The 24861-nt window shown below is 34.7% G+C and overlaps 1 protein-coding gene across 1 annotated transcript in view; it reads right to left on the bottom strand.

Annotated features, from left to right (window-relative positions):
• Nucleotides 1–24861, bottom strand: part of FANCL (FA complementation group L) — an 88883-nt gene that overhangs the window by 9896 nt on the left and 54126 nt on the right. The window contains exon 7 of the mRNA XM_052649271.1: nucleotides 23443–23511. Within this exon, the coding sequence (XP_052505231.1) occupies nucleotides 23443–23511 (69 nt within the window). The remainder of the gene's footprint in view (nucleotides 1–23442; nucleotides 23512–24861) is intronic.

The raw sequence follows: 24861 nt of genomic DNA on the forward strand, positions 1-24861 counted from the left end.
TAATATTTCAACCATGCATCAGGACTATGTTAGGATCTCCAATACAAAGATAAAAGAACCCAGTTCACAAAGATATCACCACTCTAATGGTAGGGTAACAAAGTATCTGATCAAGACATACTAAGCCTCTTGAAGCCTTAATATTACATCTATAAATGTGAGTGCGCCATAGAATCAAAAGCATAGATAACTTCTAAGGTGACTTTCAGACCTAAAGTCAAGAATTCAAATATAACTTTGAAAATTCATAAAGTAGATGATCTGTCCACTCAAAAGTACAAATATTTTCTTTCAAGATGCCAGTTACTATAAATACTCCCATTTTTTTCCAAATTAGGTTTATAAACATTTTCTCATTCACATCATAAATAATTTATGATTCACTATAGAACAAACATTTCCTCTTTTTTAATTTAAAGAACTGTTATACCAGGATGAAAATACTTGGATTACATTTTCTATCCGCACATATTTAAGGAGAGAAGTAAAAAATGCATTATACAATTGCTATTATTTTCTAAAATATAGGGACAAGATTTCAGTCTTGAGTTTTGAAATAATTTATAAAATCATAAATTTCTAGCAGAAATATAAAAGTAATAAATATCATGAACATCCAAAAATCACTTGTGGAACATTGCAACTGATTAGTTTCATTAATTAAAGGAAAATGTCAGTCATTTTTGCATATACACATGATTAAAAGAAATAGAGGGAAAAAGCTGTAGGTGGAAGACAAAAGAAATTAGCAAAATAAACAATTAATTAAAACAAACAGAAACGGCTTTGTGTCCCAAAAGCAATAAATTGTTACAGAGAAGAAAAGTACCCTGGTAACCAAGATTACGACGATGTAGAAGCTTCTCACCTAAGCCGTGCTATGGTGGGGAGAGGATGTGATGCTAAACAACCTCTTGATCTTAAAGCATTTTTCAAATTAAAATAGAAGTCCTGAGAAAGTTAAAAAATATCAAACAAGATGAGAAGAGCACATTCTATATTCTCTACCTACTCCAAAGATTTGTAGCACACCATTTCAATGGCATACCAACCATATTATTTTATCCATGTATTTTTCATTCTATTTTTATGTGGGGTAGGGCAGTGACAGGCAAAAAAGGACACAGACTAACCACCAGACATTGGAAAACTACATCTGTAACATTCCATGCATTGGGAGCTCAAGAGCGAGATTTAACAGGGAAGAGAGTCTCTGAAATGGAGACCAATCTTTTTGTGTGAAAAGTAACGGTCAGAATATTAAAAAGCATGTATTAATCTCAAAGAAAAAAGACATCTTGATATGATTTGAAAAGAGCAGGCATAAAGATATTAAGAGATCAATTTCACACTGGGTTCACCTAAGGCATTTAACGAAATCCTCTGCACTGAAATCAGGATACCTGGACCATTGTGTATACAGGCATCTCAATGAGAAGAACTGTATGTGAGATCCCTGTGTTGATGCACTAAACATTTCTGAATAAACACAATTCTGAACAGTTTATTGGGTATGACAGATTTGGCATTTAAACCTTTAGATCATGAACCATTCTGGGCAAATGTCACCAAATTATGGCCTTACCAAAAAAATTAAAAGGCATATTTTATCTCCTGACTAGTTATTTATATTACTGAAACGGTCAATTTTGAAATGCTTGCCAATTTTTATTGCAGGGAAGTGTGATTAATCAAGTGCCCCGACAATTAAGCAGAGGAAGGTAAAGTTGGTTATTCTTGTTTTATGTTTATTAAATAAATAAACCATCAGAAAACTAGATTACATCGGAAATCCTAAAGGATATCATCTTTTCTCATGATATACAGCCAACAAATAAGGAAGGAGATGAAAACGTTATATTCAGTGAAAGGAATTGGTGCTCTGGTTTCCACTGGCACCACTCACTAATGAGTGATTTATATGCTAAAGTCTAAACTCTTCAAAACATGCTAGTCCTGATTACTGAAAGGTTAATGATCTCTTTTTTATGTATGACAAAGAAACTGGCCAACAAGTATAAGCTAAGAAGTTAGTGGCTGTGACCCATTATTATATAGAAGGTGTATAAAATTTTTCAAATAGTGGTGACAAGTCAAAGGAAGCTGATAACAACTGTAAAGAAAAAGTTCTGTAGGGGTAAGGACATCATTTGAGAGATTAGTATACTCTTTGAATTAAAATAAATTGAGTTTTTAAAAGAATTGTCAAATTATATTGTTTAGAAGGTCACATAGAGCTGCAAAGGTTTTGTTCAATTTTGAAGAACAAATCAAACACGCAAAAGGCAAACATCAGGATTTTTGCAGGAAGGTAAATTTGTGGGCCGTAAGTTTAACTGGTATATTTGGACCACTGTCCTGCATCATCTTTATTTGTAGCTATAACATTAAGTGATAGACGCAATGGTAATTTTAACTTGGAAATCTCCCCCAAAAAGCAAAGCCTGAGGCAAGGGCTGGCAGTACAGATAGGTTATTCGAAGTAATCTTAGGGACTGAGGGAATAGGGACTGGAAAGAGTACAAGAGAAGAGAGAAAACTAAAGTAAGGAAGTACTTCCAAGATGGTCACTGTGGTCAACGGTGGCTCTGTGAGAAGTTATGGAGAAAGTTCCTCAGAACTGCCACCCAAGAAACAATTCAGGAGCATTTATTCACTGGCTTCCATTCCTGACTGGTCGTGTTGCTCTAAGTGGGGTTACAAACTCTCTCACATTGCAGATCTGCATACCTACATACGCCTCGTGGCTCACACAAGCATCACTGGTCCCAGCATTAGAAGAGCTCTGGGCAAGCAGCATTGGTAGAGCTGAGGTGAGGTGCTTTGTCAAGATACACAATCATGAAATGAACTGAACCAGTGAGGCTGAGTAAAAAGTGGATGCAAAGGAAGTGAAGTAGGCAGCAAGGATTATCTAAGTCTTGGCCATGTGCCAGAAAGGGAAGTGACATTCTCCAAGAGTTAAATATGCCTATTTTGAATAAACTTATCCTCTTAAAATTGATTTATATAAAGCTTTAATAGTAATAAAAGGGATTATTTGAAATAACGTGTGTGTGTGTGTGTGTGTGTGTGTGTGTGTGAATTCTGCCTATTTAGGGCTCTTGCCTTATTACTGAGCTTTCAGAGCTCTTTGTATATTCTGAGCATATGTGCATTGTCTATATATCTTGCAGATATTTTCTCCTAGTCTATAGCTTGTCTTTTTGCTCTCTCAACAGTATTTTTCAAGAAGGAAAAAAAAAAAAAAAAACTGTACATCTCCTATTTGATCTAGCCATTCTAACTCTAGGTATTTTCTGAAAGGAAAGCATATATTCATATAATGAGATTCATATAATGTTCATAGTACCTTATTCATAACAGCCACATCTTGGAAATAACCCACAGGTCCATCACAGGTAAACAAACAATATGTGATCACATTCATACAAAGAAGTACCACTCAGCATAAAAAGAATGAATTATTAGTACATACTATGACACTGATAAATCTCTAATTATGCTGATGAAAGAAACCTAACATAGAAAAGTACATAGAGTTATATAAAACTCTAGAGAGGAGAGCAGTAGTTGTCTGGGGATCAGGAGGAGGGACAAAAGGGACAAAAGGGAGAGATTAAAAAGGGGAAGGGGAAACTTGGTTGCTGTGGAAATGTTTATTATCTTGATTGTGGGGTTGACTTCACCCATGTAAACATTTCTCAATGATCACCCGATCATACACTTTAAATACATTCAGCTTACTGTATATCAATTATACCTCAAAAAAACTATATAAATGGAGAAGGAAATGGCAATCCATGCCAGTATTCTTGCCAGGAAAATCTCATGGATGGAGAAGCCTGATGGACCCAGTCCATAGGGTCTCAAAGAGTTGGACATGACTATCTTACTCAGCTCGCACACACCAGGCTGTTCTGATTTTTGGACAGTAATGGCTCTATATAGCAATCCCTTCTTTGCAACAGATTTGTAGTGTATTTCTCAACATTTAGGAGCTAAACAATTTACAAAATAGCCAAATTTCTAACACCAAGGACAAAGGCAGAAGAGTCACTATTCATTAACCCACCATTTAGAGAATAAAGTTTTATCACTTGTATATGTATATATTGAACAAGGAAGGAGAAAGGATATATATGGGAACTAAGATGTTAGCTATTCCCCTATAACTGTTATTAAATTATGTTAAACTAGGAAAGCACTTAAGCAGAAAAGTGTGAACACTGCCAATCTCAAAATGTAACGCTTATTATCTTTAAAAGCATTTTGTTACTTTTATAATACCTGAAGTGATATAATAATGTCAGTCACTTAACCAGATCTTAGAGTATAATATCTTCATCTTAAGTACTATTATTTCCAGTATTTTAATAATTTTCTCACAGTCCCGGAATGTGATCTTTTGTGCTCTGATGACACTTAAATTAATAGCATAATTTTCTGGTACTTGCAACAGTTGCTTTCCATTCTGATTTTTTTATACTTTCCTATAATACATGCAGATAAATCCTCTAATAATCATTTTTATCTTTATCTCTGAGGGATTCAAAAAGCTTCAACAGAATAAGGAAATATCAAGAGATTAAACTTTTAGAGAAATTTAATTTTAATATTAATTGCAATATTCCCAATAAGATATCTTTAAAGAGATGATAAATCTCTTAAATATCAGTTCATTTGCTCTTATTTGCAAGCTTCATTGATGTTCTCAACTCTTTCTGTAGGTATAACTAAATCTATTTAATCAAATACTGTTCTCTGGCATACAATCCATAAGGCATACATCAACTCTTCTTATAGTTTACTTTTACTATAACTGACCGCTGATGATTTAGAATATTTGCTACTATTCTTAAGACATGTGGAGAGTATATATGCCCAAAATCAAATGAAACATACTCACTCCATGTGTAGCCATTACAGAAGGTAGCAACTCTGCTTATAAAAAAAAGATAAGGGAGACAGGGAAAGAGAAGCAAATAAATTCGGTCAGGTGTATGTTGAAAATGTATGGGCACTTCCAATGTGGTCCAAAGCTATCCTATATTGTAGACCATCAAAAAAAAAAAAAAAGTAAAGCTAATTAAATGAGGATTCTGGGTAGATTACAAAGTAGAAAGCAAAGTAGGAATCCGTCTTCCCACCTAGACAACAAATGCACTGAAAGAAACTATTCTGGAACTCTTAAGTCCATTGAAGGCTTGCAACTCTGGTCAATATCAGCTCAGCTTCGGAGGGGCTACCCATCACCCTGCTCCCTGACAGGCAGCTCTGCACACACTACATGAGCACCTTGCACACAGTTTATATGAGTCAGGGTAAGAGAACACGATGTGTCCTTCAAATATCACATGTCTATGATCTGATGACTGATTGCCGCTTCTCATCTCAGAGGAAAAGACAAAGAAGCAGTTGGATATCGCTGTTGCACTTCCTTCAGCTGTTCTTCCTTCACTTCCTCCAATCTCCTGCAAAAGTGACTTGCAGAACTATGAGCCACCGCCCCTTCCTTCCTCTTCATTTTTTTTTTCCTTTTCTGAGTGTCAGGTATTAAAGACTATAACATTCAAAAGCAACTCAACTGGGATGAGTGAAATAGGTGAGGAAAATTAAGACCTATAAATTTCCAGTTACAAAATAAATTGAGTCATGGGGGTGAAATGTACAATGTGGGGAATATAGTCAATATTATTGTAGTATCTTTGTATGTTGACAGATGGCAAACTAGATTTACAATGGTGTTGCTTTTGAAATGTGTAGAAATACTGAATCACTGTATATTGTGCACTAGAAATTAACAAAGTGTTGTAGGTCAATTATACTTCAAACAACAAACTCAGAAAAAGAGATCATATTTGTGGTTGCTGGACTGGAAGAAACACAAGCTGGAATCAGGATCGCCGGGAGAACTATCAATAACCTTACATATGCAGATGACACCACCCTTATGGCAGAAAGTGAAGAGGAACTAAAAAGCCTCTTGATGAAAGTAAAAGAGGAGAGTGAAAAAGTTGGCTTAAAGCTCAACATTCAGAAAACTAAGATCATGGCATCCGGTCCCATCACTCCATGGGAAATAGATGGAGAAACAGTGGAAACAGTGTCAGACTTTATTTTGGGGGGCTCCAAAATCACTGCAGATGGTGACTGCAGCCATGAAATTAAAAGACGCTTACTCCTTGGAAGAAAAGTTATGACCAACCTAGATAGCATATTCAAAAAAAAGCAGAGACATTACTTTGCCGACTAAGGTCCGTCTAGTCAAGGCTATGGTTTTTCCTGTGCTCATGCATGGATGTGAGAGTTGGACTGTGAAGAAGGCTGAGCACCGAAGAATTGATGCTTTTGAACTGTGGTGTTGGAGAAGACTCTTGAGAGTCCCTTGGAATGCAAGGAGATCCAACCAATCCATTCTGAAGGAGATCAGCCCTGGGATTTCTGTGGAAGGAATGATGCTAAAGCTGAAGCTCCAGTACTTTGGCCACCTCATGCGAAGATTTGACTCATTGGAAAAGACTCTGATGCTGGGAGGGATTGGGGGCAGGAGGAGAAGGGGACGACAGAGGATGAGATGGCTGGATGGCATCACTGACTCGATGGACTTGAGTCTGAGTGAACTCCGGGAGTTGGAGATGGACAGGGAGGCCTGGCGTGCTGCGATTCATGGGGGTCGCAAAGTCAGACACGACTGAGCAACTGAACTGAACTGAGTGGGGGGTGGGCGGGGTGGAGGGTAGAAGAATCAGATGAAGGTGGTCAAAAGGTACAAACTTCCAATTTCAGTTATAGTAAATACCAGAGATGTAATATACATGTTTGATATAATTAACACTTGTATATGAAACTTGTTAAAAGTAAATCCTAAAAGTTCTCATCACAAGAAAAAATAATTTTTGCCTCTTTTTTAATCTATATGAGATGGACAGGAACTAAACTTATTCTGCTGTTCATTTCATGATGCATATATGTCAAATCAATATGCTGTACAGCTCACACTTACCCTGTGCAATATGTCAACTGTAGTGCAACACAACTGAAAGAAAGAAAAGGCAACTCTCATTACAGGAAAATTTAAGAAGTCACTCTGCATGCCCAGGGAAAGGTACAGGCTCGAAAAAGACCAAAAAGACCCTAAGTTTATACCTCAGTCTGATCCTGGACAAGAAGATGGCCTACAACAGTCAAGAACACACATGCATACACACACACACACAAATTGAAAACAGGAGAGAATTTGATCTTTCCTCTCTGGGGATAGGGGACAATCCAATTTCTATAGTTACCACATTATATGATTTAAATTTCCAGTTTTCAAGAACAACAAAACCACAGGGCATCAAAAACAAAGTATAGCCCTGACTCAAAAGAAAAACATAAATTAACAGAAAAAACAAACAGCTCCCAAAAATAGACCTGAGAGTATCTCTACTAGACAAAAAAATTTGAAACAACTGATACATACACTTTAAAGTAAATTGTAGAGAAAGTCAAGATAACAATGTATAGAAAATACAGAAAAAGAAAACCTTGAAAAAACATGAAAATAACAATAACTAAAAATGAAAAATTCACTAAGAGAATTCAAAGATGAGTTTGAACAGGCAAAAAAAAATCTGTGAACATAAAGACAGGACAACAGAAGTTAACTATGTCTGAGAAGTAGGAAGAGAAAAGATCGAAGAAAAGTGCACACAGTTTAAGAAACTACACCACCATCAAGTTAACCAATATATGGATTGTGGGATCCCAGAAGAAAAGAAAATGGCAGAAAGAATATTTGAAGAAATAATGACTAAAATATCCCCAAATTTGGTGAAATACATAAATATACACATCAAAGAAGCTCAATGAACTCCAAGAGATCCACAAAAGACACATTAAAATCAAGCTTTCAAAAGACAGAGAGCCTTCAAAGAGATTGAGATGTGACTCATCACATACAAGGGAGTCTCAAAAGCTATCAGTAGATTTCTCATCAGAAATTTGATGACCAGAAAACAGGGGGTGATATATTCAAAGTGCTAAGATTTTTTTTTAAGTCACAAAAAATCCTAAAGCTGGCAAAATTATCCATCAATGTAGTGAGAAATGAAGCCATTCCCAGATACACAAAAGGAGTCTGCTACCATTTAGACCTGTCCTTTGCTGCTAAGTCGCTTCAGTCGTGTCTGACTCTGTGCGACCCCATAGACGGCAGCCCATGAGGCGCCCCTGTCCCTGGGATTCTCCAGGCAAGAATACTGGAGTGGGTTGCCATTTCCTTCTCCAATGCATGAAAGTGAAAAGTGAAAGTGAAGTCGCTCAGTTCTGTCCAACTCTTACCGACCCCATGGACTGCGGCCCACCAGGCTCCTCCGTCCATGAGATTTTCCAGGCAAGAGTGCTGGAGTGGGGTGCCATTGTCCTTTAAGGAATGTTATTAAAAAAAAAGTCTTATAAGTTGAAATCAAAGGACACTAGACAGTAACATGAAGCCCTATGAAGATTTAAAGATCTCAGTAAAGGTAAATACATGAGGCAAATAATAAAAGCTAGTATTATTATCATCACTTCATGGGAAATAGATGGGGAAACAGTGGAAACAGTGTCAGACTTTATTTTGGGGGGCTCCAAAATCACTGCAGATGGTGACTGCAGCCATGAAATTAAAAGACGCTTACTCCTTGGAAGAAAAGTTATGACCAACCTAGATAGCATATTCAAAAGCAGAGACATTACTTTGTCGACTAAGGTCCGTCTAGACAAGGCTATGGTTTTTCCTGTGGTCATGTATGGATGTGAGAGTTGGACTGTGAAGAAGGCTGAGCACCGAAGAATTGATGCTTTTGAACTGTGGTGTTGGAGAAGACTCTTGAGAGTCCCTTGGACTGCAAGGAGATCCAACCAATCCATTCTGAAGGCGATCAGCCCTGGGATTTCTGTGGAAGGACTGATGCTAAAGCTGAAACTCCAGTACTTTGGCCACCTCATGCGAAGAGTTGACTCACTGAAGTTAAGCTGGTATATAAATTACGCTGGATTATAACTTCAATATGTTAAATGTAATCCTAACAGTAACCATAGAGGAAATAACTATAGAATATCCAGGACAATATATGACAGAAGGAATTTAAATGTTTAACCTCCAAAAAAATCAATTGAACTCTAAAGCAAAATGACAGATTAAGTGCCTCCTTATCAGTATTAAACTATAAATGTAAATGGATTGAACCCTCTAATCAAAAGACATATTGGCAGGGTGGGTATACAACTACATGCTATCAATAACATTCTCACTTTAGATCCACAGACACAAATCAGCTGAAACTGAAAGAATGAAAAAAGATATTCCATGTAAACAATCACCGAAAGAGAACAGGAGTGGCTATACTAATATGAGACAAAACAGACTTAAAATCAAAATAGATTATAAGAAACAAAGAAGAACATTATATATTAATAAAAGGTATTATTCAGCACAAATTTATAAGAATTACAAAGTTTCATGCAGCTCATAACAGCCATCAAAACATGAAACAAAAATTAATAGAACTGAAGAGAAATAGTTGTACAATAATATTTGGGTGACATCCATACCCTGCTCTCAATAACAGAACAACCAGAAAGATAAGGAAAGAGAGTACTTGAGCAACACAAGAAACCAACACGATCTAACAGACATATATTGAATACTCCACACAGTAACAAAAGTACATATTTCCCAAATGCACATGGAATATTTTCCAGAACATGTTTCAGGCTATAAAATACATATGAATACCACTGAAAAGACAGACACCATATAAAGTATCTTTTCCAACCACAACTGAATGTAGTTATAAATCAGTAATAGAAAACTGGAAAACCCACAAATTCATGGAAATTGAACAACATACTCTTAATAAAGATAAAATAAGAGATCAAAGTGTAATCAGAAAATTGATTGTTGTTGTTTAGACCTATGGGCTGTAGCCCACCAGGCTTCTCTGTCTGTGGAATTGCCCAGGCAGGAATACTGGAGTGGGTTGCTATTTCCTTCTGGAGGAGATTTTCCCAACCCAGGGATCGAACCCACGTCTCCTGAATTGGCTGGCAGATTCTTTACCACTGAGCCAACCTAGGGAAGCCCAATTAGAAAAAATTTAAGAGACAAAAAATGAAAACACAGCATTTAAAACTTACAGAATGTAGCAAAAGTAGTAAAGAGGATATTTATAGTTATAAATACATACATTAAAAAACAACACCATCAACAACCTAATTTTACAACTAAAGAACCAAACTAAAATCAAAGCTAGCAGAAAGAAAGGATTAGAGAGGAGATAAGTAAAATAAAGCATAAAAAGACAACAGAGAAAAACAATGAAACCAAAGGTTGATTCTTTTAAAATTTTAGATAAATTGACTAAGAAAAAAAGAGAATTCAAATTATTAGAATCAAATATCAGTAGGGATATTACTACCATTCTACAAAAACAGGATTTATAAAAGAAAAATTATAAAAGAAAAATTTCATGAAATTTTATGAAAAAATTTCATGAAAAATTATATACCAACATATTGCATAGCCTTGATGAATAAATTCCTAGAAACATAAAACGGAAGACTAAACCACAAATAAACAGAGAATCTGAATAGAATAATGAGGAGTGAGGAGACTGAATCAGTATTCAAAAGATCTCAGCAGAGAAGTTCTGGACTTGATAGTGTCATCGATGAATTACACCAAACATTTTAAACAACCTAACAAAATATCATCAACTTCAGATATGTAGATGATACCACTCTAATGGCAGAAAGCAAGGAGGAACTAAAGAGCCTCTTGATGAGGGTGAAAAGAGGAGAGTGAAAAAGCTTGCTTAAAACTCAACATTCAAAAAACTAAGACCATGGCATCCAGTCCTATCACTTCATGGCAGATAGAAGGGGGAAAAGTGGACACAATAACAGATTTCATTTTCTTGGGCTCCAAAATCACTGTGGACAGTGACTGCAGAAGACGTTGCTCTTTGGAAGGAAACGTATGACAGAGTTAGACAGCATATTAAAAAGCAAATACATCACTCTTCTGACAAAGGTCCATATAGTCAAAGCTATGGTTTTTCTAGTAGTCATGTACTTATGTGAGAATTGGACCATAAGGCTGAGTGCCAGAGACTGATGCTTTCAAAATGTGGTGCTAGAAAAGACTCTTGAGACTCCCGTGGACAGTAAGGAGATCTAACCAGTCAATCCCAAAGGAAATCAACCCTGAATATTCATTGGAAGGACTGATGCTAAAGCTCTAATACTTTCGACCACCTGATGCAAAGAACTGACTCACTCGAAAAGACCCTGGTCCTCGGAAAGATTGAGAATGGGGGGAAGAAGAGGGTGACAGAAGATGAGATGGTTAGGTGGCATCACCGACTCAGTGGACATAATTTGACCAAACTCTGGAAGATAGTGAAAGACAGGGAAGCCTTGAGTGCTGCAGTCCCTGGGGTCGCAAAGAGTTGGACATGACTTACTGACTGAACAACTACCACAACCACCAATACTTCTCAGACTTCTCAAAAAAAATTGATAAGGGTAAAATACTTCCTAACTAATTTTTAGGTAAGTATAAGGAGGCTATGGACATGAGTTTGAGTGAACTCCGGGAGATGGTAATGGACAGGGAGGCCTGGCGTGCTGTGATTCTTGGGGTCGCAAAGAGTCAGAAACGACTGAGCGACTGAACTGACTGACTGACTGAAAGAGGTTCAGTCAGTCAAATCAGTCGCTCAGTCGTGTCCGACTCTTTGCGACCCCATGAATCACAGCACGCCAGGCCTCCTGTCCATCACCAACTCCCAGAGTTTACTCAAACTCATGTCCATCGAGTCAGTGATGCCATCCAGCCATCTCATCCTCTGTCGTCCCCTTCTCCTCCGGCCCCCAATCCCTCCCAGCATCAGGGTCTTTTCCAATGAGTCAACTCTTTGCATGGGGTGGCCAAAGTATTGGAGTTTCAGCTTTCGCATCAGTCCTTCAATGAACACCCAGGACTGACCTCCTTTAGAATGGACTGGTTGGATCTCATCGCAGTCCAAGAGACTATCAAGAGTCTTCTCCAACACCACAGTTCAAAAGCATCAATTCTTCGGTGCTTAGCTTTCTTCACAGTTCTACTCTCACATCCATACATGACCACTGGAAAAACCATAGCCTTGACTAGATGGACCTTGTTGGCAAAGTAATGTCTCTGCTTTTGAATATGCTGTCTAGGTTGGTCATAACTTTCCTTCCAAGGAGTAAGCATCTTTTAATTTCATGACTGCAATCACCATCTGCACTGATTTTGGAGCCCAAAAAAATAAAGTCTGACACTGTTTCCATTGTTTCCCCATCTATTTGCTATGAAGTGATGGGACCAGATGCCATGATCTTCGTTTTCTGAAGGTTGAGCTTTAAGCCAACTCCTCTTTCACTTTCATCAAGAGGCTTTTTAGTTCCTCTTCACTTTCTGCCATAAGGGTGGTGTCATCTGCATATCTGAGGTTATTGATATTTCTCCCAGCAATCTTGATTCCAGCTTGTGCTTCTTCCAGCCCAGCGTTTCTCATGATGTACTCTGCATATAAGTTAAATAAGCAGGGTGACAATATGCAGCCTTGACATACTCCTTTTCCTATTTGGAACCAGTCTGTTGTTCCATGTCCAGTTCTAACTGTTGCTTCCTTACCTGCATACAGATTTAAGAGGCAGGTCAGGTGGTCTGTTATTCCAATCTCTTTGAGAATTTTCCACAGTTTCTTGTGATCCACACAGTCAAAGGCTTTGGCATAGTCAATAAAACAGAAATAGATGTTTTTCTGGAACTCTCTTGCTTTTTTGAGGTCCAGCAGATGTTGGCAATTTAATTTGATCTCTGTTTCTTCTGCCTTTTCTAAAACCAGCTTGAACATCTATCTGGAAGTTCACAGTTCACATATTGCTGAAGCCTGGCTTGGAGAATTTTGAGCATTACTTTACTAGCGTGTGAGATGAGTCCAATTATGCAGTAGTTTGAGCATTCTTTGGCATTGCCTTTCTTTGGGATTGGAATGAAAACTTACCTTTTCCAGTCCTGTGGCCACTGCTGAGTTTTCCAAATTTGCTGGCATATTGAGTGAGGCTATCTTTACTGATACTAAAGCCCCAAGAAAACTAAAAACCATGATCCGTTTTGAATACTGATAAAAGACAAATCCTCAACTAAATACCAAATTTAGCAGCATATTAAAAATATTACACACAGAGGTCAGGTGGGATTTACTCCTGGAATACAAAAATGGCTCAAAATATGTAAATCAATAAAATGTAAAACACTATACTAATGGAATGAAAAAAAATCCATTTAATCATCTGAACTGACCCAGAGAAAAACATTTGACAATATTTAACACCTTCTCATGATAAAAACTCAACAAAGATCAAAGAAAGTTACTACAACAAAATAAAAGCCATATAATAAAAAGGAACAGCAAACATCATACTCAATGCTCAAAGACTGAAAGCTTTTCCTCTAAGATCAGGAACAAAGCAAGGATACCTACTTTCAACACTTCTATTCAACACAGTACTGGAAGTTCTAGCTAGATCAATTAGACAAGAAAAAGAAATTAAAGCATCCAAATAAGAAAGGAAGAAGTAAAATTATCCCTGCTTGCAGATGATATAAACTTACAGACAAAAAATCCTAAATACCACCCCCCAAATTATTACAACTAAGAAGTTAATTCAGCAAAGGGCCAGGATACCTCTTTGACCACTAATTACATTTCCAAACAGCAACAATAAACAACCCAAAAAAGAAATTAAGAAAACAATTCCGTTTACAATATCATCAAAAAGCAAAACAAAAGAAAAAAAGCCTTAGTAATTAACTTAACCATGAAGGTTAAGGACATAAAATGAAAACACAAATGGTTATATCACTCCTGATAAAAATTAACAGAAGACATCAATAAAAGGAATCTCAACCCACATTCATGAACTGGAAGACAATGCAATCCTTATCAAAATCCCAATGACATTTTTTGGGGGCACAAACAGAAAACCCCATCTTAAAACTCACAGAATCTTAAGAGACCCTGTATAGCCATACAATCTTGAAAAAGAATAACAAACATGGAGGAAAAAAGTGGAAAGGACAAAGTGGAAATCACATTTTCTGATTTCAAAACTTCCTATAAAGCTACAGGAATCAAAACAATGTGGTACTAGCATACAGACAGATAAAATACAAATGGAACAGAATAGAGAGCCTAGAAACATACACTCAAAGACATGATCAAATCATTTCTGACAAAGTGTCAAGACCATTCAATGAGAAAAGAACAATCTTTTCAACTAATGGAGCTAGAAAAACTGGATATCAATATGGAAAATAATTAAGTTGGCCCCTTATCTAGTACCATATACAAAAAGTAACTTAAAATGGATCAGAGACATAGCTATAAGAGCTGTTTAAGTATAAAACTCTCAGAAAAAACACAGGGCAGAAGCTCTATGACACTGGATCGGGCAATGGTTTCTTCAGTATAGCACCAAGGGCACTGGCAACAACAGGAAAAGTTAGACTTGATGAAAATTTAAAAATTTTGTGCATCAGAAGACAGCAGCAACAGAGTAAAAAGGCAACGCACAGAATGGGAGAAACATTTGCAAATCATGTATGTGATAAAGGATAAATATCTATAATATATAGAGAACTCTTAAAACTCAACAACAAAAACAACTTATTTTAAACTGGGCAAAGGACTAAGACATGTATCCAAAGAAGATACAGAAATGGCCAATAAGTACATGAAAAGACACTCAATATCTCTTAGGGAAATGCAAGTCAAAACTGTAATAAGATCACTTCACTCACACTCATTAAAAGAAAATAAGTGTTTAGGAGGATATGGAGAAACTGAAACTCTTGTACACTGTTGTAGGAATGTAAAATGGTACAGGAGCTCTGGAAAGCAGTATAGCAGTTTCTCAAAAAATTAAAGATAAAATTACCAATTAATTATTGGTAATTTAATTACCAATTAAAAGTGGGAACTCATAGAGCTATATATGCACATCCATGTTCACCTGCAGCATTATTCCCATGAGCTAAAACGTGAAAGCAATTTAAGTCCATCAATGGAGGAAGGGATAAACAAAATGTCGTATTATACATGTAATGACATATTTTTGATCTTAAAAAGGAAGCAAATTCTGACATATGCTACAACTTGTATGAAACTTCAGTATATTATGCTCAGTGAAATAAGCCAGTCAAAAAGGACAAATGCTGCATGATTCCACTTATGTAAGGTACTTAGCATAGTCAAACTATAGAGTTAGAAACGAGAATGGTGGCTGCTAGACACTGGTGAAGAGAAGGGGAGTTACTGTTTTAATGGGTATAGTGTTTCAGTTTTACAAGATCTGAAAAGAGTTCTGGAGATGAATGGTAGTAAAGGTAACCAAAAACTTGATGAATGTATTTAATACCACTGAACTGCACCTGTAAAAATGGTTAAGATAGTAAATTTTGTCTATCTTATCACAATTTTAAAAAATAATAAAGATGCTAAGAATGCCAGGATAGGCCTATGATACCATGGCAGCCTGAGCCTGACTGATGAACAAGCCCCTGTGGCTGTTTATCCATTTATATCCCTCAGATTGTTAACTCTGAGAAAAACCACGTCTTGTACAATGCTACTTAAGACCCTTAGTATTTGGTTCAAATACATTTCTAATATTCCATGTTAACTGTTTTTAACTTCCTTTACTTGGTATTAAAATAAAGTTCTACATAATAAAAAAAATTAAGCCAATCAGAAAAAAGCAAATTAGTCTAGCTTTTTGTTCTAGGTAGGACATACCACAAAAGGGTTCTACTCTACCCTCATCAAAAAGTTGACTATATCTAATTGTTATTATTCACACTAAAAACAACAAAATAAGGAAATAAATGTTCACAAAGATCTTTGCTTTCAGAGAAGGTCAAGACTAATAAAATGTGTGTGTTGCTGGCTATCAATGTTACCTTCACAACCAGAGCCAGGGAGCTACATGCTAACAGGAACATCACTTTAAAAAAATAAAAAAATACTGTTCCATTGCCTCTGCTATCTACCAACTCCAAAATTCTGGTTTGCTTCATTATATCCATCTGCTAAGTTAGTTTGGCTTCTCATATTCAACTTATTTTTTTTAGCACAAAAAGAGGAAGAAAGTAAGTATATATAGCTGAGAGTATTAATCAGTGATTCTAGCAGATCATACTTGAATTAGCATCTTTTATATTTGAATTATCATTTCTGTCTTCTGTCTACTGGAACTTTATTTTCAATACGGGTATCTGTTCTTCCAAACAGATGGCTTAAAACACACACACACATATATATACCAATATTCAAATATTTTAAAATAGCCCTTGGATTAAAAAAAAAAGTACAAATAGACATTGTATATTAATTTTCTAGAGTCCCTGACATTGACAAAACATGAGGTAGAGAATGTTAATAAATTGTGTTTGTGTTGAAATAAAATTGCTTTACTGACAATCCTTTTTATCCAAAAGCATTTTAAAATATAAATCACAATATTAAGAAGCCACTTGGAGACTGATACTTATATATATTCTTTTACCTAGGACACTTGCTATATAAGAATATTTTATTGGTTTCCTCCAAACTATAGTCCAAGTATTCGTAATACATTAACCGGCACACTGTAAGACCAAACAGTATTTCTCAATATTTCTGTTGAGAAATATTGTTACAATATATATATATGTTACTTGTTATATGTTATGTTAGTTTGTTACTTATGTTACAATGTATATATAGTCATCTACCATAACCAGAGAGCCTGGTGAGACTGATGTTTGTTTTGTATTAATCATCTCTATTTTATTTTTCAGCACCAGAATACTTCCTGACTATTGCATATAAATGGAAATATTGTCTTTAGAGTATATGTAGTTCAACATACAAAGAGAGAGATACCACTTAACTTGTCATATATGGATGTGGGTGTGTTTATATATACAATTATACAACATAATATAAATGTATATTGAAAGAGGGTTAACTGTTACTAATCTAGACTGCTGTTTCTTGCCCAGCAGTGTTGGTCCACTCTTGCCATAAGGGAGCATTTTCTGTTTGCTCAGTAACTTGTAGGCAGAAGGCTAAATAAAAGAGTCTTCTCAACAAATCTGACCAATCAATCAAAAAGACCTAAAATATTGACATCTGGGGTAATCTATTCTGAGATCTATTCAGGTGACTCTACAATGAGGTTCACAATTGACAAGCCCCCAGTCATGTACTCAGAGCCTTCAAATAGTTTATAACAGCTGACTTTTAATCATGAGCAAATAACCAAAGATGATAAGAAAAAGCAACTCAAGGAAACAGAAACTATTCAGGTGGGAAAAAAAGATATATATTATTAGTATCTCTAGGGACAAAAGAAGATATATCAATGAAGTAAACTCTTAGAAATTAACATGACAGTATTAAAAAAAAAAATAAAACTCAAAAGGAAGGTTACCAGAAAACGTTGATGAAATTTACCAGAAAGTAAAGCTAATACAAAACCCCATCTAGATAATTAAGAGTAGATTTAGACAACTGATGGAAAATTGTGGATTGAATGAGTTTTAAATACACAGAAAACTAAGAAAATGAAATAGACAACTGTTAACTCTAGGTGGTAGCAAAAACTGGGGCAACAAAGGAAAAATAATATTGAATACTAATTAACTACATGGTTTATCTCTGCATAGTATACGTATATGCTCACCATAATAATGTAAACAGAATATTGATAGTCAAAATTACAAGATAACTATCTGAAAAGAAAAAACACAGGAAGTATTCATATGTGTTTGGAGTGGGGGAAAGGCAGAAGAAATAGCAAAATGAAATAGCAAATTCCTCATTATCTACAGTGGGAAGTTAACAGATAATGGCCAAACCAAACCAACAAACAAAAGGTAGTATAATTACAAGAGCATGTAATAATGCATATTACATTATAACACCAAAAGATCAGCTAACAATTAAAAGTGGTTGGCCCTGGAGAGGGAGAAAAAGATGGGAAGGATGCTAGGTCATGCTGTTTTGTCTGAAAAGAAAACAAACAACAGCAACAAAAAAAAAAACCCTTGTAAATCTAACTCTTTAAACTATGTTCATATACAACTTTTATTAGAGTATACACTTTTAAAAAAATCAATAGCTGGCCCATATTACAAACTAGAAAACGTGATTTTAAAAAAAGACCAAATCGCAATAGCAACAAAAACTATGTTATAATTAGGAATAAACTCAACAAAAATGTATAAGATGTGGATTAAGAAACTATAGCTACTTAACTGGGGGACCTAAAGAAACGTAGAGATAATCAGTTCCTAGACTGTGAATATATTAGTTCTTAATTGGATGGATAAATGTAAACCCAATTATAACTAAAAACTAAATTATCCTAAAGATTATCTGGAATAATAAATGCATAGCATTATAAATAATATTTCAAAAAAAAAGAAATATTTTGTTAAGTGATAAGCACAAGTTCAGATTAACCAGTGACATCCCAACTCCATAAATGAAGGTATTAAAGGTGATTTCACATTTTTTTAATTTTGCTTGCTTTTATTTTCTCTCTGTTTTAAAGAATCAATGTAGGGGTACTTTAAAAATACATGTTATTTAAAAAAAACAAAGAGAAGCAGTTAGTAAGTTACTGAGTTCAATAGGATACCATATCACACAGGTCAATCACATCACATAGTCTCAATAATGAACTAAGTTTCTTTGTTATGATTCCTTTGATGTCTTTTTATCCATACCACTGTAGCAACAATAAGATGGCCAAGAAACCAAAAGTATATTTAATTAACCAATTAAAGACTGAACAAAAATCCAGTTCTATGAGTTCTCCAACAAGGACAGCAGAGAAAAAATGGAAAGAAAGATAATCCAGTAGATCAAAAAAGCAGAATATCCTTAGGGTCCATACAGTATGATACTGAGCATTTTCTCCATCTACCATTCTATTTGTTTTAAACCAAATTTATTTTATTAAGATCTCTTAGAAAAAGTTCATTATTTCCATATACATACGAACTAAGGCAAAGAGCAGCCTTGTGATTTGTTTGAGATTATACAATTAAGTCAATGGCTGAACTGTACACAGAACCAAGGATACCCAACTGCTAGTCTGTTGCTCTAACTAATGGATCATGCTCACTGCTATGTAATAGGACTGTTTTCCTTTAATTACAGTTTCTTCATTCACCATCAGATTATCAGCCACAGGCTTTATCATTAGTTTTGCTCTTCTTATATTCATGGCATTACTCCCAAGAATATGAGATTTACATGATAAAAAAATATAATGACCACTGTTTACTATATCATATCCAATCTCTGAAAATTCTAGTCAACATGACGAGGCTAGTTAACTGAAGCCTACACTTAATGGCATATTTACAGGTAAGGGTACAACTTTAGCATCTATTTTGGGTTGATCAGTGACCTGGAGAAAGGTATTTTATTTTTACAGAATCACTACTGTCAATGCATGTAAAATCGTACATTAGAGCATCCTATGGTCTCATCAGTCTACATTATTCATATATATGATCTAGATATACAAGTCCAAAGGGCAGCAAATTAGATACATTTTAGAGCGTTTGTGATGTTGGGAAGTAGAATAAGATAAAAATCATGACATGCTCTTACATTCCTATGCTGAAATCTATAAAAGAAAACTGACTGGGTAAACAAAGTAAATATGTGAAAAGAGGTGTGCAGTCACTTGTCTTTGAGAAGCACTTTGTGTTTCTTTGGCACATAGCACGGCAGCAGTAGAAGCAGCAGCCTTGCCCTTGGTGCTCATTTCTTACCACTCTAAATGCCTCCTCGGAGCCAGAATACACTGGCTGTTGCTGATCATGCTGTGAGACACCTGCACTGGCTACTAGGCTTGTCATGACGCACAAAACCCTACCATCTTCAGCTTGACATTGTGCAAGTTATAATTATTCATCCAAATGAATATGTCAGAGCAGCAGCAGCAGACCTCTCATCAGAGCAAAAGAAAAATACATCAAAACATTACCAACCCAGCAGGAAGACAGGGACCATAAGGAAAATTACCCACTTTTAATATGGATGCCACAAAGTCATGCCTATTATTTTACAGAAAAAAAGGAAAATAAAGATCTTCTAAGTTTAAAGTCCAGAAACACTGAATCCAAATAGGAAATGTACAAAAAGGAGATGGAATTTTTAAAAATCAAATATCTGGCACCTGTTTACAATCTTTTAAATGTAAGTTTGCTGTAAGACTACAATACTACAATTCTTTAATAACCACAACTGTTTAAAAATTGTTTTAAAAAAGGAAAAAGACAGTAATTCTCACAAGCAGAACTGTTTCCAATAGGTGAATGAAAAAAATCACACACAGCAAAGAAGTTTGATGTTGCTTCACACTTTCAAAACATAAACTAATATTGCCAACACTTTTATCATGCTAAAACACTCAAGAGTTCATCTGGAAATAGCAGCAAAATCCGTAACAATGAACAGCTAAACTCTAACAATGGACAATTTTAGTAGTACATGGAAAAGAAAAATAAAATCACCTCAGACCTCCACAAATGAAGATACATCCAAATTCTATAAGCATATAAAAAAAGGCAAGTGTAAATATAATTCCTATCTCATATTTAAATATGAAAAAAGTGTAACTTTTACAATAAACTTTCAATGAATATCTTTTAAAAACAAGATACAAAAAATTTTCTCATTCAAGACACATAAAGCAGAAATCACAATGAAGAGACTGATAAATGTGACCACACTGAATATTAAACTTCTGCTTGACAAAATATATCAAAGTTAAAAAGCATGCCACAGGGATAAGGCACTTATATCCCATATAACCAGTACATAATTCGTATCCAAAGTATGTAAGAAATGCTTATAATAAAAAACAAAAATATAAGTAGGCAAAGATTATAAACACAACGATAAAGAGTATCAGTTCTTGAGCAGTTAAGATCAGAGTAAAATCAGAATGACACAGAAAGGGTGTGGGAAAGTAGAAATTACTACGCATTGCTGGGTAGGAGTATAAAGCTACACAACCAATTTGGGAAAATAACTTGGCAATGTTTAGTAATCTCAAAGAGTATACTCCTTACAATCCAGCATTTTCACTTCAAAGCATAAACCATTTTAAAAGTCTCACATGTATAAAAGGAAACATAGAAAGATGTTTATAGCAGCACTGTTTAGTAAGAAATTGTGCAAGAAATTGTGACCAACCATATCATTAGGACACTGAATAAACTAACTGGTGGATTCATATAATGAAATGATATAAAGCATTTAAAATGTACTATACAGGCACAGATCATGGGTAAATCTCAGAAACAATGTCGTTTGAAAAAGACTGAAAATACTATAGAATATGGCATAAACAAATGTAGCAAAAGAGTACGCATGGATAGCATACACATCAATTCCAGGAAAAGATGTTCCTCTAGAAAGAGACAGAAGGAAAGAAAGGAAAGGAGAGAAGAAAAAGTAAAATTTTAAGCCCCAGAACATTTTATTCCTAAAAGAGACAAAAATATATCTGAAACAAATGTGATAAATATTAAACATTTGAGTTGTGGTTAAAATGATGTCTAAATTTTTATCTGTACTATACTAAGAATGTTAATATGTTCTTTTAATTTAAAAAAAAATGCAATTCCAGTTACTACTAATTCTGTATTCTTAGAACTAACACAAAATAGAAAACCTGACATACGACACAATTAAATCTAAATCTGGATTTGAATTAATATTATAAACACTTATTCCATGCTTATTTGTGCAAGGCACTTAGCTGGTGTTAAGTAGGGACACAAAATTTAGAAGAAATTGCTCTTAAGATTTTGTAATGTTAGAGTCACAAACTAATTTTGTTAAATGGCAGGATAAGGTAACTGCTAACAGTCCTTTTGTGGAGATGTGAACTTCTTCGCAGATTAAAGTCTGGGGAAAACTTGCATGATTAAACATGTTAAAAAAAAACTAGGAAATTAATCAAAAACATATTCTTCAACCTTGGGATTTTGATAAATATTAAATTATAATCTAGAGATAACATATGGAAAGAGTAGTACAATCTAGGCACAATGTTATCTCACGATCTCACATAATACATAAAATTTATAGAGGCAAACTGAAACTATTCAATTTATGTACAATTCCAATTCTTTAAAAAAAAAAACACACAGTATATCTTATGTGTTTATAACACATATCACAATACCAAAAGCAAATCATAGTGTTTTTCATCACCTATATTTTGCTGTGTTTTCTTGATTTCCATTGGAAGGAGGGAGATTGTTTTGTTTTTAAAGAAGAAAATGACAAAAATATATTTTAAATGTAGATGGTATAATTTAATATTTGAAACCTCATACAACAATGTAAATGCTGTTAGGCTTTTTTTTTTTTTAACTAACAAGACGATTACTTTACTCTGTATGTTAGAATTTAAATAGCATAAATTTTCACTTGAACCTACCAAAATTTCATAACAAAAATAAGGGTAGCCTCTCCTCAGAGAGTATTTGTTAAATGTCAGTAGGAATTTTTTTCACTTTGCATAAGAATAGAAAGATTCTCTTCATATTGGTATCGATTTACTTGGTGAGACATTAGATTACCTGTCATTAGATTTCTCTTTGAACCTAACCACCATCCTGCCAGATCTTTAAAAGTCACACATGTCAATGTTGATGACAGAACTATTGATAATCATACCACATTTTATCTACATAATGGTACAATTTACAGTGCACTCCTAAATACATCAACTTGTTAGATATCACCAATGTACTGAGAAATTAAACTGACAGGAGCAGGAGAAATAATCAAAATAAGAATATTCCAAAGCATATGCAAAAAGAATATAGTATAAGTTCAAGGACAAACTAAGGACAAATACTTTAAAACAATAAAAACTGAATAGAAATGGCAGGATTTATATTTTCAGTCATAACTCATTCTCCTCTGAAAAAGATTCTCTGATATTATGTCTGAAAAATTTCACCCAATTTTTAACCTACTGCTCACTGCTTTATAACAGAGCTCCTTAGGATTTAAAATTAAAGGACAATTTCTGTCAACAGAGCTTTTTCATGTTTATTTAAAATGAAGCATAAAGATCTAAAGGCTGAATGGGGTGTCTGTGTGGGTGTGTTTGGAGGATGAGGAAGGAGGCGGGCAGACAGTCAGAGGGCAGGGAGAATGGACATCAACTGCTAGGAAATATGAAAGCAACACTCTCAAAATCCTGTTTATAAATAAATGTTTAAACAAAACTGAAAAGACCACTTTATAATGGCCACTTAAAATGCTTTTTAGCTGCTTAAATTTAAGAATTTACCTGTGGTGTCCAGGAAACAGAAAATGGAACAGGAAAATCCACAACACAATCTGGTGATTCTGCAGGGTACTACAAAAAAGCGTAAAATTAGGGTCATTTTTGTTTCACTGTGACAATTTCACATAAATATTTTAGAAAAACTGAATATATTAGGAAAAGTATTTCTATAAATGCAAAGGTATTATATATATTTTGGTTCTAGTATTATAAAGGTGTGAAGAGCTGACAAACAGTCAACAAGCTCAAGAGGTACAAAGTGTAGTGATTTGGGGATGCCAAACCAATCAGTAGTAATGAATTAAGTCAGTTTCTGGGCAGCTGCTAATGTGATTTGAGGGGCAAACCGCACTGAATCTCAGTTTCTTTATCTGTAAAATGACAAATCAAAATGGTTGATAATTTCATTTCTTTTCAGTCTAAAATTTAACCTCAAACAGCCTCAGTCACTACTTAAAGAGGCAACACTTGTTAAAAGAATCAAGAAATGCACAAAATGAACACATATAGTTATCAATTATTTTCCACAACAAAGCATTTAATTTTAGCGAGAAGACTAATAAACAATGAAATAAATGCCTCTGGTTTATTAAGCAAAAACAAAATATTAGTTTTAAGAAAAATTTTTTCATTGTTGATAAACAGAAAATTAACCCCTCAATAGTTTTATATAAGAAGTGACAGCCAAAGGACTAACCACAATTCTAAGTTAACAAAGACAAAAGATAGCTTCCTTAAAATCAATTTTGTTATTAGAGAATTCTATTATATGATTTCTCTAAGATTCAGTTTGGATTCTTAAAAGTCACATGTAATTTTTTTAAATGCTCACTTCTTTTCTTTAAAAAGCTAAATTTACTAAAAAGAAAACCCATTTTAGGAAAACTCCTTTCTCTCATTTGACAAAATAACCTAAGTTTTAGACTTTCACTTTTTTCAACCTTTTATTTTTAACTACTTCTCTGCATAGCAAAAGGACACAAAAAAGTATCACAACAGTATTTGTTATAAACATCAGCCTATTTGAAATCAATGCTTAAAAAAGAATTAACATTTAATTATAACAGGCTGGCTAAAAATAAACCTGTCATTGTACACTCTGCCTAATGGAATCTGGCTATGCAGAACTGATATCACAAAGGTAAATACAAGGAAACCATATAAACATGTAACTATGCTCTAACTTCCAGGGGAAGAAAGGAAGATCTGGCTGAGATTATAGAAGAAGCCCTACTTCAGACAATTCAAACTATTAGATGATGTTCTTCCGATTATAACTGCTGCAATCACTAGAAAACCAATTTGCATGCAATTTTTACAAGTCATGTGATTATCTCAAAGTAAATGCAGGCAGAGATCTTCGCTTTCTTTGGTTTATGGTTCCGCTAATTAACTCCTGACCTTGGACAAGTCATTTAACTT

This window comes from Budorcas taxicolor, chromosome 11 (genome assembly GCF_023091745.1).
Source record: "Budorcas taxicolor isolate Tak-1 chromosome 11, Takin1.1, whole genome shotgun sequence".
Lineage (NCBI taxonomy): Eukaryota > Metazoa > Chordata > Mammalia > Artiodactyla > Bovidae > Budorcas > Budorcas taxicolor.